The sequence below is a fragment of the Pelophylax lessonae genome (assembly GCF_965119305.1).
Source record: "Pelophylax lessonae genome assembly, chromosome: 5".
In the NCBI taxonomy this organism is placed as follows: Eukaryota; Metazoa; Chordata; class Amphibia; order Anura; family Ranidae; genus Pelophylax; species Pelophylax lessonae.
The window spans coordinates 381,885,015-381,899,826 of NC_138772.1; the positions used below are offsets into that span (position 1 = coordinate 381,885,015).

General features: G+C 46.2%; 1 protein-coding gene across 1 annotated transcript in view; it reads left to right on the plus strand.

The window, feature by feature from the left end:
- Window positions 1-14,812, plus strand: part of MPPE1 (metallophosphoesterase 1) — a 176,819-nt gene that overhangs the window by 55,291 nt on the left and 106,716 nt on the right. The window contains exons 4-5 of the mRNA XM_082257845.1: window positions 74-154; window positions 2,505-2,613. Of these exons, the coding sequence (XP_082113971.1) occupies window positions 74-154; window positions 2,505-2,613 (190 nt within the window). The remainder of the gene's footprint in view (window positions 1-73; window positions 155-2,504; window positions 2,614-14,812) is intronic.

The following is a 14,812-nucleotide window of genomic DNA, read 5'->3' on the forward strand; positions in this document are numbered from 1 at the left end:
GCTCATCTCCGTTTCATAAAAGGACACCTATATCTATTGTCTCTGTATGCTAATGTTTCTCTTCCTTCTACAGAATGACTGAACATAAACTGAAAAGATTTGAGAAGGTGTTTAATCTCACTTCTGAAAAAGTAGTGACTCGTAAAGGAATCAAGTAAGTTAATGCATGTAGGAATCATACAGGCAAGGGGGGAACCCTGTTCTTGCCTTGACAGCATTCCCCCACCACACAGTATGTCACTAAAGAGCCCTGCAATTTCTAAGTATAACTACATTCTGAAAGTCAAAACTTGCTCAACACTCTCTTCCCTGTATAGAGATACAGAGAAATATTTTGTTCTTTTACAGTATCTCACAAAAGTGAGTACACCCCTCACATTTTTGTAAATATTAGTGAGTGTACAGCTTGTATAACTGTAAATTTGCTGCTGGATGGTGGAACTAAATCCCCATTTTTATTTATGGATTGTCTCCATATTTGATAGTCATTTCTTTTGCATGGTTGCGCTATTCTTTTTTAATATACATGTTGCTTGGTCCATAGCTGCACCGGCTTTAGATATACATGTTCAGGGTTTGCTCCCCCAATTTTTTGCTTGTTTATTAATGTCTAAACTGCTGGCACCAAAAGCGAGTACATCCTAAGTGAAAATTCCAAATTGGGCCCAATTAGCCATTTTCCTTCCCCGGTGTCATGTGAGTCGTTAGTGTTACAAGGTCTCAGGTGTGAATGGGGAGCAGGTGTGTTAAATTCAGCCTACATTAAAACCCTTGTTACTGCATATTGTGACAGTGCATGTTTTGAACCAGTCCTAAAGACACTTTAATGGGAGAGTACTCTCAAGCCTGTACCTCCAGTCACTATTAAAGTAGTATTAAAGCCAAAAGCAAACATTTATTATATTGCAGCTTAACAATTCTTAACTGTAATGGTTGCTTTGTGTGTTTTTTTTTTTTTTCATTTTTGAGGTTTTCTTATATTTTAACCTGTTAAACCAGCCAGCAAATATGTTTTTCAAAAGAACAAGCTCTCCTGCAGATGTAGCAGTTAAGGGATGGGACAAACCCCATTTAACACTGTCAGAGGTACTTACAACAATCCGCTTTTGTTTATGGTAAACCTTTATCCCAAAAGGGAAAAAAAACTGTTTGCTGTAATTGCCGATACATTATTAGCTGGAGTTTGGCTTCAATTTGTTAGTGTATTTTTTTTTTTGTAAATTCTTTTTATTGTGTTTTATGAAAACAAAAAACATGAGACATTAGACAAACAACCATAAAATAACACATTAGACATCCAAATTACCACTTCAAAGTCAGTGGTACATTTTACAGCAGTCCATCGTCTGGCCCCCAGTGGGGATGTCTAACTAGACGACAAAAATAACTCGCTAACCAGACCCCACCCCTCCCTCCTTTCCACCCCCTCCCTCCCTTTCACCCCTCCCTTTCCCCCCTCCCCTTCCCTCCCTCTCCCCCCTCTCCCCCGTTCCCTCGCTACCTTCCTTTTCCCCCCTTTCCTCCCTCCCTTTTCCCCCCCTTGAACTACAAGCTGATGACCATTTATATAGGCAAGTGAAAATAACATAGTGTTCCAGGATCCGGATGCACCTTGTTTCAAAGGTGGACCATATCAATGTGAAGTTGTTTCCCTAGATGTCAGCTCTATGTTAGTTGAATATGCCCATTATAATAGAGCCCACAGTATGTATTAATAGTGTGATCTATCTTATCTTCTAACCGGGGTGCCTAGCCCACTGTAACCGAAGAGTCAGTCCATGCCTGCCAAACTTTATTAAATTCTGTGAATACATTTAAATTGTATTAGTCTATCTCTGGCTGTTACCAGGTGTTTGAAGGGTTTTTCCCCACATGTCCTCCCAATCCTCCCCCTGGATGTCCGGCACCTCCGCTGCCCACCTTTTTTTACATTTGGAAATACTGATCCAGATGGGAGTTGAAGGTGAAACGCCCAAACAGCTCAGGCATGCTAGTTTGGCAGCCTGTGTCCATGCTCTGATGGTGGCCTTCATCTTCTGTCTGAGTCAGTGGAAGGTCTGACCCAGGCCCCCTGTACAGTGCTAATCTCAGGCTCTCATAGGAGCCAAGATTCACTGCTTCAAGTACTGTGGCCGAGTCCCAGTCGTCCGACACTAGCCATCTGTTAGTGTATTTAAATCTGCTAGTACATCTAACAGTCACAATGGACTGAAAACGCTGCTGTCTAAATGTGCCCCCTGTGCTCCTTCATCAAGGGTTCAACCATTTGAAAACTGAGGGGAAAAAAAACATAAAAAGTTTACAAAATACAGTTTAGCCACCACATCTAATAATTGGTGAGCTTCAATTTATTACATATTTGGTTAAGGGATTAATACCACTTTAATGTTTAGAGCCAACATCTTTACCTAAAGTTTAGCCTCAATAGCAGGAAGATAATTGATCTGAGTGAACACATGATGATAAACATTCCTTTATCAGTGACTGTTTGTTTTTTCTTTCAGTTTTGTCCTGGTGAACAGTGTTGCTCTGGAAGGAGATGGCTGTGTGATTTGTAGAGCAGAAGAGGATCGTATTTTTAAAGTTTCGCGGCAGCTGAATTGTTCCAGAAAAGTGAGATCTGTAATATTTTATGCTTAAGGAAATGCTCTTTTAGGCTCAAGAAAAGTTGGGGCTCGTTTACACTTGCTTCAAATTTAACACACAATAAATCACTTCAACATGCTTTTTTTAGGTGTTTTTGATGCTTCTGTGATGCTTTTTTCAAGCTTTTATGAAGCTTGACGAATGCCCTGTGTTGGTTTTCAAATTTTTCAAAAGGGAAAGTGATAATAATTTAAAAGCGAAGCAAAGCGAACACTAAATTAAAGCTCTTGTACCGCTGTGAGTGTGGTTAAGGAGCACCTTGATAGACTTGTATGGGGTCTTTGGAGAAGCTCTGAAGCACGAGCAAACTGACATGGGGTATACATTTTTCTGTTTCAATAATTTTTTTTTAATATTTTGAAAGAATAAAAGTAACAGGAGCACTGTGTAAAGCATCGAACAATCGTTGCATGCTTTGTTTAGACAATAAGAAATGGTACATTCGTAAGGGAAAGTAGAACGACAGAGAGTCTTGGCAATCGAGTTAGGGATTCTTTAAGATCACAGGTGAGCATCTGGCCACCAAAGAGAGTGAACGGGATTAACATGTTTTGTGTGATAACATAGATATAGAACAAGAATATTATAAACACTGGGAGGTGATTGTCCATATGTTGATCTCTTGAATCATTATATGGGACAGTAAAACCCAAGACTGAGATCGAGACCATCCCAAACTATAAGCACTGGCAGTAGGCCCACCAGGTTGGAAAACCCACATTCAGTGAACATGGTTCACAACAAGTTCTACTAATTTCCAAACATTGTAACAGTCCCACAAATGGGACTCCGGGCCCCCAATAGTAACATCGAAAACCTAAATAAGGAGAAAGAAAGCTAATAGAGTGTGATGCCAAGGCTGACATTAGTCAGGGAAACAATGAAAGTGATAAGACAAGGAGAAGAGAAGAGGAAAGGAGATTGGTCCGTCCGGGTATCTTGTATCGACTTATTTGTACGATTACATTCATTCCTCCGGAACCTGTAAGTAGACAAGCCAAGGGGACAATATTTTGTCGAAAATAGATTATCTCGTAGGACACTCACAATCTTTTCATTCAACGTGATCCATTTTAAATTTTTTTTTTTTTACAATTGCAATGTCTATGTCACTATAGAGATTTTGCCTGCTAGAAACATGAAATAACTTAATGTTTGCATATGTTTCGGGATATTTTCAGCAGGCTTATTTAGTATGGCAATACTCGCATCTTTGGTGATATTGACCATTGTGACTGAAAAAATAAATGAGTGACCACCACACATGCAACGTTGTACCTATCTGTCCATGACCCCTGAAACAGGTAGCTGAGGTGCCTGGGAATATTTTTGACAAGCGCTCTGACACTAAATACCATCTGGTGTGGAATTTGTAGCCTGCCTCAGTCAAGGCAACATTAACCACTTCCGGACCACCTGCCGCATATACACTGTGGCAAGGCAGCCCGACCGCGCAAAATCACGTACGTGTATGTGATTTTGTGCAGGAGATGTCAGGAGCGTGCGCACACTGCCGGAGTGCCACTCTCGCTGTGATTAGACACAGCACTAGCCAATCATTTGGCAGAATGGCGGTCTGCCTATGTAAACAAGGCAGACCGCCGTTCTGTCACACAGGAGGAAAAGGCTAAGCTGAAACCCAGATCTCTCTTTTCCTCTAGTGCATCCATTCCCCCTACAGTTAGAAGGCACTTGCTAGGAGCACACTTAACCCCTTGATCACCCCTGGTGTTAACCCCTTACCTGCCAGTGTCATTTATACAGTAACAGTGTATTTTTTTTAGCACTGATCAGTGTATTGTTGTCACTGGTCCCCAAAATGTGTCAGTTCAGATTTGTCTGCCGCAATGTCGCAGTCCCGCTAAAAATAACTGATCGCCGCCATTACTAGTGTAGCAGGTTTTCCAGGCATTGGGCCTGATGTGGGTCTGCCATTGTTACAGGTTACCTCTCCAGCCCATGTGAGCTGCGACCCTGGGTGTGAGAACTGAGACATTGACAACTCCGGCATCTTTGTTTGGTTGTTTTATTGTAATTTTAGGGGATGGGAGAAGGGAAGGAGTGGGATACTCCTTTGGCTCCACTATGTACAATTCTGGGACTTTTATAGCAAAAATGCCCTTTAGCGCTGTCTTGACGCTAGCCAACGCTTACTGGCGCTTTGAACACACTGCATCTCTGAAAGCTGTGCTGGAACTCCGACTTAAGTCCAGAAGATCCAGGACTGTAGAATATTGAACTCCTGACACTACTTGCACTCAAAAGTCACTGACTACTCCCTCCAGCCTTGCACTGGTTTGAGGTAGCTTGTTGTGAATTCCTGTATGGCTGCAACTCTTAACTGATGCACTACACACTGTCCATTGACTCTTCAGGGCCCAAACTGCAGGCACCCCCTTTAACTCTTTAAGGTCCCCTGACTAGGTAACCCCTCTGTCACTTCAGGGTCCTCAACCTAGGTACACCCTTTCCAGCTAGCTGACACTTGGATCCTAGAACCTTTTCCGGAGTGGTCCCCACTGACACTAGGCAGACCCCCAGGGGCAATCCTCAGTACTCACGACCTGTGTAGGCTTTCCTGGGACTGGACCCCTCTTTCCCTCCACTTGTTCTCGGCACACCGGATCCCCGCAGCTCAACTCAGCATCCTCTGGATTCTCAGACAGCACCCCGAGACATCCACTTCCTCAAACAGGAGGAGAGACAGCCATTCTCTCTCTCCTGGGACTCTGCTCAGGCCAAAGACGCTGAGTCACGCACTCCCCTCAGACTTATACCCACTCCCAGAATCCTTTGCAGCAGAATCTGCCTTCTTGGGTAGTTACAAGCCTGAATGTGTCCCTGATTGGGTTTCCTCCACTGCCCTATGAGAAGCCTCTCACAGAGCCAGTAGGGAGACTCCCCTCTCAGCAAACACACCTGGAAGCCATGGCACCCTAACCAAAAAAGCAATCATGGCCCTGCTGTTAGGCAGACAAGGCCCCAGTATGCATTTACCTAGCACCTACCTGTAGGGTGCTACACCCACCCCACACCAAAATGAGTCAGGTCCCTCTGACTCTGAGGCAGCCGCCTCCTGTTAAAACTCTGCCAAAAAAAAAGGAGTATCCCACAAACCTGGAAGGGGGGAAAAGGGAAAAATGAATTTACGAATAAATTACTGTAACTGTTTGTACACATTTTTACAAACAGTTTAAAGTGTATGAAAACGAATGCACCCCCCACCAAATAAACTCACTTGGTGGAAAACAACAAAGAAAAATACAATGCAAACATCCTGACTATCTATCTCTAAGGTGATCCCACCTGTAAAGAGAAAAGGAAGCAAAAGTTATTCAACCCCCGTTCTATAGCCTCCTGGGCTTCCTGATCCAAAGGCACAGTCACTTTGGGACCTGAGGAGCTGCTCCCAGTTTCTGACCCCCATTCCCATTCAGTTTCATTGATAGATCCTCAGTCATCCATTTCTCCTTTTAGTGATCCATACCCCATATAAAAGGATGGGGAATCAACTCTTACAGGGCACCTCTCACTTTCACTGCTTGCATTGGACGGTGATGCCTGGATGACTGCTGGCTTAACAGACTGCGGGACACTAATGGGAGCGGATCCAGCTATGGCTGTTGGGGTAGGTTTCTCTGGCCACTCTCCAACTGTCTGGGTGGACACGGATCCCCTCCCTATGGAGCTCTGTGACTGAGCCCCCTTCCCGCAGACTACAGGCCCACCGACTACTGGCGGGGCCTCCAGCTGCATCATGAGTCTGAACAGGCCCCTCCCGGCTCCGCGGAATAACTTAGACTCGTTCCCAGTCACCTCCTGAGTGAGGCCTGTCTCCCACATAATGGTGAGCTTCCTAGGGTGGCCCTCACTCTTCTCTGCCCTGAGCAGCAGATCATCACATTGCCCACATTGGACCCACGCCTGCACCCGCAAAGTAACAGTGGCACACTTAAGACATACCACTCCCAGAAACTCTAGGCCGCCTCCGGTGCACAGCGTGAGTCCGCCGCCCGGCACCATCCGGATACCGGTATTCCAGACTAAAGGGGGATCGGGCTGGTGGACTTGCTCCTGGCTCAGCTTCGCTGGATCTTCGCCCATGGTGGCAGTAATAGCGGGAACACTCTTCGCTCCTCTCACGAACGACATATCTCTCTCTCCTACACATGTCTCACGCACGGCCACACCCGAAGGAGGGAATATTAATAGGGTCCCCTGAGTCACTCCTGATTGGCCGGATGTTCCCGCTGTCTCCACCCTTTCGCCATATTGGGCGAAGACTCCTCCTGCTGGGCAGATCTGCATGTGGCACACTTTCCTGCGCGGTACTGTAACTCTTCCCCTGCCATGCTTCTTCACTGCAAGCCTCTGGGAAATAGCTGCTAAGCAGACCATGTCACTTGCTAGACATGCATCCGCCCATCTCAATTGCACTAGGGCCACAACTGCGCCTTCCTTTACTGAAGCCAGCTGTCCCTCCTTGCTTGGCAAAAGTAGCATCCGCTGTCGGTCGATACTTCTCTTCCTTGCCACGCGTGCAATCCTCATCTTCCATACTGGCTCCGGGATTAGCCCCACTGCCCCTCTCGGCATAGCCGACTACGATCCCCACAGTATCGGTGCAGCAACTATAGAAAATAAATGTCCCGCTGTCAAATGCACGGTCAACATCCTTCCATATAGCATGCACAACTACCAGGTCCCTGGCACCTCTCTTCCCGTGCCCCCGGCCTCCATCTTCACTGTCCTCACCAGGACCTCCGGCATCCTCTTCTCTGTCCACCCCGGGACTCCTGACGCCATCTTTACTGCCCACCCTGGGACTTCTTACTGTTAAGCAGTTGCATCATTCATACACTTTGACACTTTTGCCTCCTGCTCTCCATTTTCTGATAGAGTACATTCCATAATCCATATGAAAAGTCTTCATTACATTACAATTTTTCTTAGAACATTTGCGTTTCCACAAGCATCCTTTCATGTGGGCTTCCAACTTCAACCCACTCTCCCTGCCTCCCGCAGCTACAGTCTCACACCCGGCCTGGTGTTTGAATAACAGTTCCAGGCACAAAAATAGATTTTTTGGATGTTTCTTTTTGCCGTTGCCAGGGGCAACTGGCCCAGTAACTAATGGCAAAATCTTGGACGAGCCCCCAAATGTAGCAGGTTTTCCAGGCATTGGGCCTGATGTGGGTCTGCCATTGTTACCGGTTTCTCTCCAGCCCATGTGAGCTGCGACCCTGGGTGTGAGAACTGAGACATTGACAACTCCGGCATCTTTGTTTGGTTGTTTTATTGTAATTTTAGGGGATGGGAGAAGGGAATGAGTGGGATACTCCTTTGGCTCGACTATGTACAATTCTGGGACTTTTATAGCAAAAATGCCCTTTAGCGATGTCTTGACGCTAGTCAGCGCTTACTGGCTCTTTGAACACACTGTATCTCTGAAAGCTGTGCTGTAACCCAGACTTAAGTCCAGAAGATCCAGGACTGTAGAATATTGAACTTCTGACACTACTTGCACTGACTACTCCCTCCAGCCTTGCACTGGCTTGAGGTAGCTTGTTGTGAATTCCTTTATGGCTGCAACTCTTAACTGATGCACTACACACTGTGCACTGACTCTTTAGGGCCAAAACTGCAGGCGCCCCCTTTAACTCTTCAGGGTTTCCTGACTAGGTACCCCTTCTGTCACTTCAGGGTCCTCAACCTAGGTACCCCCTTTCCAGCTAGCTGACACTTGGATCCTAGAACCTTCTCCGGAGTGGTCCCCACTGACACTAGGCAGACCCCCAGGGGCAATCCTCAGTACTCACGACCTGTGTAGGCTTTCCTGGGACTGGACCCCTCTTTCCCTCCGCTGGTTCTCGGCACACCGGATCCCCGCAGCTCAACTCGGCATCCTCTGGATTCTCAGACAGCACCCCGAGACATCCACTTCCTCAAACAGGAGGAGAGGCAGCCGTTCTCTCCCTCCTGGGACTCTGCTCCTGCCAAAGACGCTGAGTCACGCACTCCCCTCAGACTTATACCCACTCCCAGAATCCTTTGTGGCAGAATCGGCCTTCTGGGGTAGTTACAAGCCTGAATGTGTCCCTGATTGGGTTTCCTCCACTGCCCTGTGATAAGCCTCTCACAGAGCCAGTGGGGATACTCCCCTCTCAGCAAACATACCTGGAAGCCATGACACCCTAACCAAAAAGCAATCATGGCCCTGCTTTTAGGCAGACAAGGCCCACTATGCATTTACCTAGCACCTACCTGTAGGGTGCTACACCAGTAAAAACTGTCAACAAAAAGTCCATAAATCTATCCCATAGTTTGTAGATACTATAACTTTTGCACAAACCAATCAATATACACTTATTAGGATTTGTTTTACCAAAATTATGTAGCAGAATACATATTGGACTAAATTGATGAAAAAAATTAGATTTTTAATTTTTTTTTATTGGGTATGTTTTATAGCAGAAAGTAAAAAATATTGTTTCTCTATTGTTCATCGACAGACACAGCTCCATGTCTTCTTAGACCATTGGGTAATGCTCCTCCAATCAGGAATAGGCACTAGGCAGGAAAAAGCTTTACCACGCTTATGGGGACTGTCCCTGGAGGCATAACCCGACACACTCTGCTACAGCAGCCAGTTTGTTTCTGCCTTGTTTAGGAATAGGACCTAGTTACCTGCTGGGACTTCGGTCTTAGCTAAATAGGGAAATGTATTATTTTGTGATTTTTTTTTTTTTTTTTTTTCTTTCTATTTTTATTTTTTTATTTTCACTAGTTAGATTTCCTGGAGAACTACAAGCAACAACCGGCTGTGGTTTCGGACTGGATATTCTAGATCCTTATGGTCTCCCAGCCTGGCCAACAAGCATGAGCAGGTTTATAGTCCAGAACTAGGCCTCGCCACGACAGAGCCCCGACGGATGGGGAAGAGCCTGCGAGTGAATACGTCTCGCTGGGATGTGATCGACCTTAAACGCCCTGAGTCGCAGCGTACCCCCCAGCTGGCAGCACTCCCACCCCGAGTGGGAGGTGGTCTGTGCGGAGTGGCGCCCACCTGGTACCGTGGTATGGTGAGCAATACTGTCCCCCCCAATCCTCTGGCGATCTTGGGGTGGACACGGGCCCCCTCCCTGGAATAGTCGGATCCTCCGGGCTCCCTCGGTTCCCCTGGCCTCCTTTTTTTTTTTTTTCTCTTTTCCTTTTTTTCCCTGCAAAGTAAATGCATAATGTGCTAGTATGCATCGTATACTAGCACATTGTGTGACATTTACCTGCAACGAAGCCTGCGTTGTCCCCGCTGCCGGCCGCATCCATCTTCGCCTGTCTTTCTTCCGGGTCTGTGGACTCCGGCTGTATTATTGTCTGGAGCCGCGTGACGTCACTCCCTCGCATCCGCCGGTCACGGCACAGGGCTCTGAAGAAATGGCACAGGCGGACGTTTTTCTTCAGAGCGCATGCGCCAATGACGTCATCGGCTACATGCAATGTAAATATCTCCTAAATGGTGCCTTGTTAAAGGCTTACCTATAGATAAAAGTCATCAAAGTGGGTTCACAACCACTTTAAGGGAGTAAAATCTTCCGTAGCGGAAGTGGATAAGGATACCTTTATGAATTTGGGTACTTCATTTTCAACTATCCTCCACCTCAGGAGTTATGAACAGATCCCTCTTCCACGCTACCTGGTAAGATAATCTAGCAGTAGAGTTGACAAACAGTCTGTATATCATGGAGAAGCCCCCTTGCAGAGCAGCATCCTGGATGCATCTGTTTTCGAACACTGTTCGAACTGCTAAGTCAGAGCTTTCCTTCTGCAAAGATTTGAGAAAGTGGTAAATTTGTTGCAAATGAAAGACTTGCTGTGAAATAGAAGGGGGAGTGTATGCCCCTATGATCAAAATAATCACCTACATGGTACAATCCCTCGTTCAACCACCAGGGAAACCTTTCAGGTTGCAAGCCCGGTGGAACTGGGATTGCCAAAAAGAGGAGCTAGGGGGATGTGTGCGTAGCGCAAAAGCCATCTTCGACAGCTCGTGCCCCACACATGTAATGAGTGGGAGAGCATAGGGTACATTATAGTTTTACGATATTTCGGTGGAGTCCAAAGAACGAGACCAATTGGAAGTGGAGAGCATGCCTGCGCCTTTATGGAAACCCGATCTGGTCAATAGTTTTGGCTATAAAGTTGGCATAATTGAACGAGCTGTGCAGCCACATGCTATCAACTAAAATCAGGCATGCCTAGTCCGTCTGAATCCTTAAGAGTGTATGTTGTGGCCCGAGCTTTTCTGAAGCTTTTGGTTCCCCAAATGTAATGGAAGATTTTTGATTGAAACTGTTGCGTGGCATGAATGGGGACCTGGATAGGCAAAATGCGAAAATAATATCACCTAGGTAAGACTGTCATTTTCACATACCTGCACATCCTCTAATAGCTTGGCAAACAACGTTGGATAATTAGCTTTGTAAAGAGAAGAGGTGTTTGCGGGTCAGTCGGATTCCTAAATAGGGAAGGGATGCCTGCTTGAGTTGAGGTTGGCAAATTGATGTTCAGCGCCTCCGATTTATCGTGATTTACCATGAGCCCGGAAATTTATTAAAAACAATTCAGTAGAAAAAACAGATTTGGTAGAGTAGTGTGAGGGGAGGTGATGAGCAGCAACAGGTCATCTGCATATAAAGCGCACTTATGACTCCTTCCCCCAGTCTCTATTCTTAAAATGCCTGGATTTTGACATATTGCTATTGCGAGGATTTCGATAGCTATGACAAACTAAATGGGAGATAACAGGCACCCCTCCCGAGTACCTGATGAGATTTGTATCAGACCTGGATTTATGGCCACCCATAACTATCTGGGCTGTGGGTATGCTGTATGGGGAGTGCAATGAGGCAGAGAACTTGGGACCGAAATTTCATAAAGACAACACCCCTGGAAAAGAAGGGCCATGATAGGGCGTCAAAAGCTTTGCAGATGTCAAGGGACAGCAGCATCCCTGTCATATTTGTTCCGCCATCCCAGAAGGAGTGAAGTATGGTTATGAGGTTGATTGGACCTGATCAGCTGCCTGTCTATGTGGCAGAAAGCCCACCTGATCAGAGTGTATATAACCAGCTAAAATCATCAACAGCCGGTTTGCAAGCATTTTGGTAAATAATTTCAGGTCAGTGTTATTTAGGATATGGGACGATAGTTAGCTACATCACTGTGATCTTTGTGGGGTTTAGGGATGCGGGTAATAAATGCTCTATCAGACTCTGCGTCTATTGTACAGCTTTGTTTAATGGCTTTAAAAAATTGTGTTAAGGTGGGGGACCAGAAAAGAAGCACATTTTTTGTAGTATAGGGTTGTAAACCCATTCGGGCCCGGTGCTTGCCCAAAGAAGCTTGTTTAATGGCCACAACACCTTCTCCACCGTCTCCAGGACTCTGTTCATCAGTTAGAGTTGGAAAGGAAAGCTGGTCAACAAAATTGTCAAACTCTGGCTGGTCAGTGACACACCTATCGTTCTATAGATTCCCATAGTATGTCTGAAATGCCTGCAATACCAATTTAGGATTTTGGGTATAGGAACCGTCAGGTTTCCTAAGTTTGGCAACATGAAGGGGGGAGGCGCATGACTCACCGACCCGACCTGAGCTGAACATTGACTGTAATATTAACGGTGAACGAGTGCTTAAAGCGGAGTTCCAGCATTTCTTTTTTTTTTTTAACTCACTCCAAGATAGTTGCCAAATATGTATTTGAAATTGGCATATGCTGCATGTGCTAACATTTTCCGTGTCATTAAAAGTGTTAGTACTCACTGTAGCCTTCTGATCCAGCAAGTGTCCATCCTGAGTGTGGGTATCTGAAGCCCACTAGGAATCTCTTCCTGCATAAGGTGCTGCTGGCTACCCAGCAAGCACCTACCGATCTCGCGCATGTGCAGTGGGACTTTATCATGGTCGTAGCCTAGCCTAGCATCGCGTCATTTCTCCTTTAGAAGTAACGCGATGCTAGTCGTAGAGGATGCCCATTGGCTCATGGGATTGCTTACACTGGTATCCCAGGAGCCATTACGAAAGAGGATATGACGTACTGCCCCGCGGCCGGATTTGGACGGAAGTGGATGTTTTTTTAGAAGAAAAGGTACTATATATTAAAAAAAAAAAAAAAAGGACACTATCCAAAAGGGAATGGCAGAGTGATCAGCAGCACATGCATATTTAGATGCAAATTAGGGTGGAACTCTAAAGGTGCTTTGTGCTTTAATATATGGTAAAGTTCAAGGTTATGCCTATAGCATGCCTAGAAAATTAGAAAAAGGGAGGGAAAAAATGGTTTGCTGTAAAAATAACAAAAACAAAATTTGAGACATGAAATTTGTATGAGCAGCATTAGTAGACTGATGCCCTCTAGTGGAGGGAGCATAAACAGCAACTTTGTAAATTTGTAACTTAGGCCATCCATAATCCTTGAATCATTACTAAAGTAAAGGTCCGTAAAGACTGAAGAAACATTCAACAACTTTGTTCGAGGAGCCGAGAAAAAAGACTGCAGAGAGACTTCTCTGGGGAGTAAATTAAGGATAGCATCTCAGCGACTTTTCAAGGTGGTCTGGACTGGTGACGTGTATGCAGGGCCGCCATCAGGGGGGTACAGCCAGTACTCCTGTATGGGGCCCCGGCACATAGGGGGGCCCGGACAGCAGGAAGATCGGTAGGATGACAGCATACCTCCCAACCTGGGCAGGACTGTCCCGCTGTACAGAGGTTTTGTCCGGCATAATTCTAGTGATAAATGTTACCTTCTAGCTCAGAAGGAACTGCAGCAGTGGGAACATTTAGAACCGCCAGGGATTGGCTAACAATCCAGCTGGGTGTGCACTATGCAGCCACAATGAGAGACTGCACCAGTCAAATTCATGCTGTGATGTCGGTAATGGGTGGGACTGCTACTCAGACCCGCCCCCTGTGTCAAGCAACATGTGCATAGGGAAGGAGAAGGAATATATGGCAGCCAGCAACAGAAAGGTATTTTAGAAAGGAAATCATGTGGAAGATGGGGGACCTTTGGGGAAGATAAGGGCAGAGGAGAGGTGTGTGTGTTGCAGAGGTTGTAGCAGCTGGGAAGAGTTGCAGTACAGAGGCATTTGCGTACATACGCTACTATGTACAGCTTGGTATGGCACTACTCCCGATTTTTAACATTGGCCTCAATGGAGAATCTTGGTCGCCTTGGTATGGCACTGCTCCCTGTCTAACATTTGCATCTATGGGAAATCTTGGTCAGCTTAGTAAGGCACTACTCCCTATCTAGCACTCTCCTGAACCCTGTGCATAATGCACTCCAGAATCCTGCATTCTGTATCTAGAATTCTCCTGAACGCATTCCTGACCCCTGCACTCTGTACGTAATGCATTCCTGACCCCTGCACTCTGTACGCAATGCATTCCTGACCCCTGCATTCTGTACGCGGATGGGGTTGTGAATTTGTGGAGAGATTTGGGGGGTTGCGCTGTGAGGGCTGATTGGGAGGGATTTCTGCTAGGAAGAGGGATTTGGGGAGGGGGTGATAATATAATTTAGATTTTTTTCAGTGGAGGGGGGGGGGGGCCCTGTCAGGTAGGCTGTATGGGGCCCCAGGATTTCTAGCGGCAGCCCTGCGTGTATGACTTCTGGGGTTTCTAGGAGATTGTCACAGGGGTGAAACCAGATGACTTACCCTTGTGAGGAAACGTGAGGCGAAAGGGAAATGACCAGCGGTATCAGATACGCTTTTGTTGTAAAGGCTGAAGCAAACGTTTAAAGGACTGGCATTTTTGCACAGTGGCAGGGGAGATGTCTGCAAATATTTGCACGTCCTGGCCTAGCAGCTGGATTGCGGGTAACTCACGGGCCTTTTGCATGACACTTTTTCACCTTCTAGAAATGGGGCATAAGAAAGGGGGACCCTCAGGACAATGGGCTGTAAGAGCTCTATGAGCGCGGTCCAGCTCCAGTTTATGAGCAGGGATGTCTGGGTGCAGTGAGGTCAGTAGTACAGTGGTAGCCTGGACATCGGTTATTGATTCTGGTAGCCCACTGATGCGGAAATTGTATCTGCAGGACCTAATCTCCAAGTCATCAATTTTTGCCAGTGCCTCTTCCAAACGCGCTTCACAGATC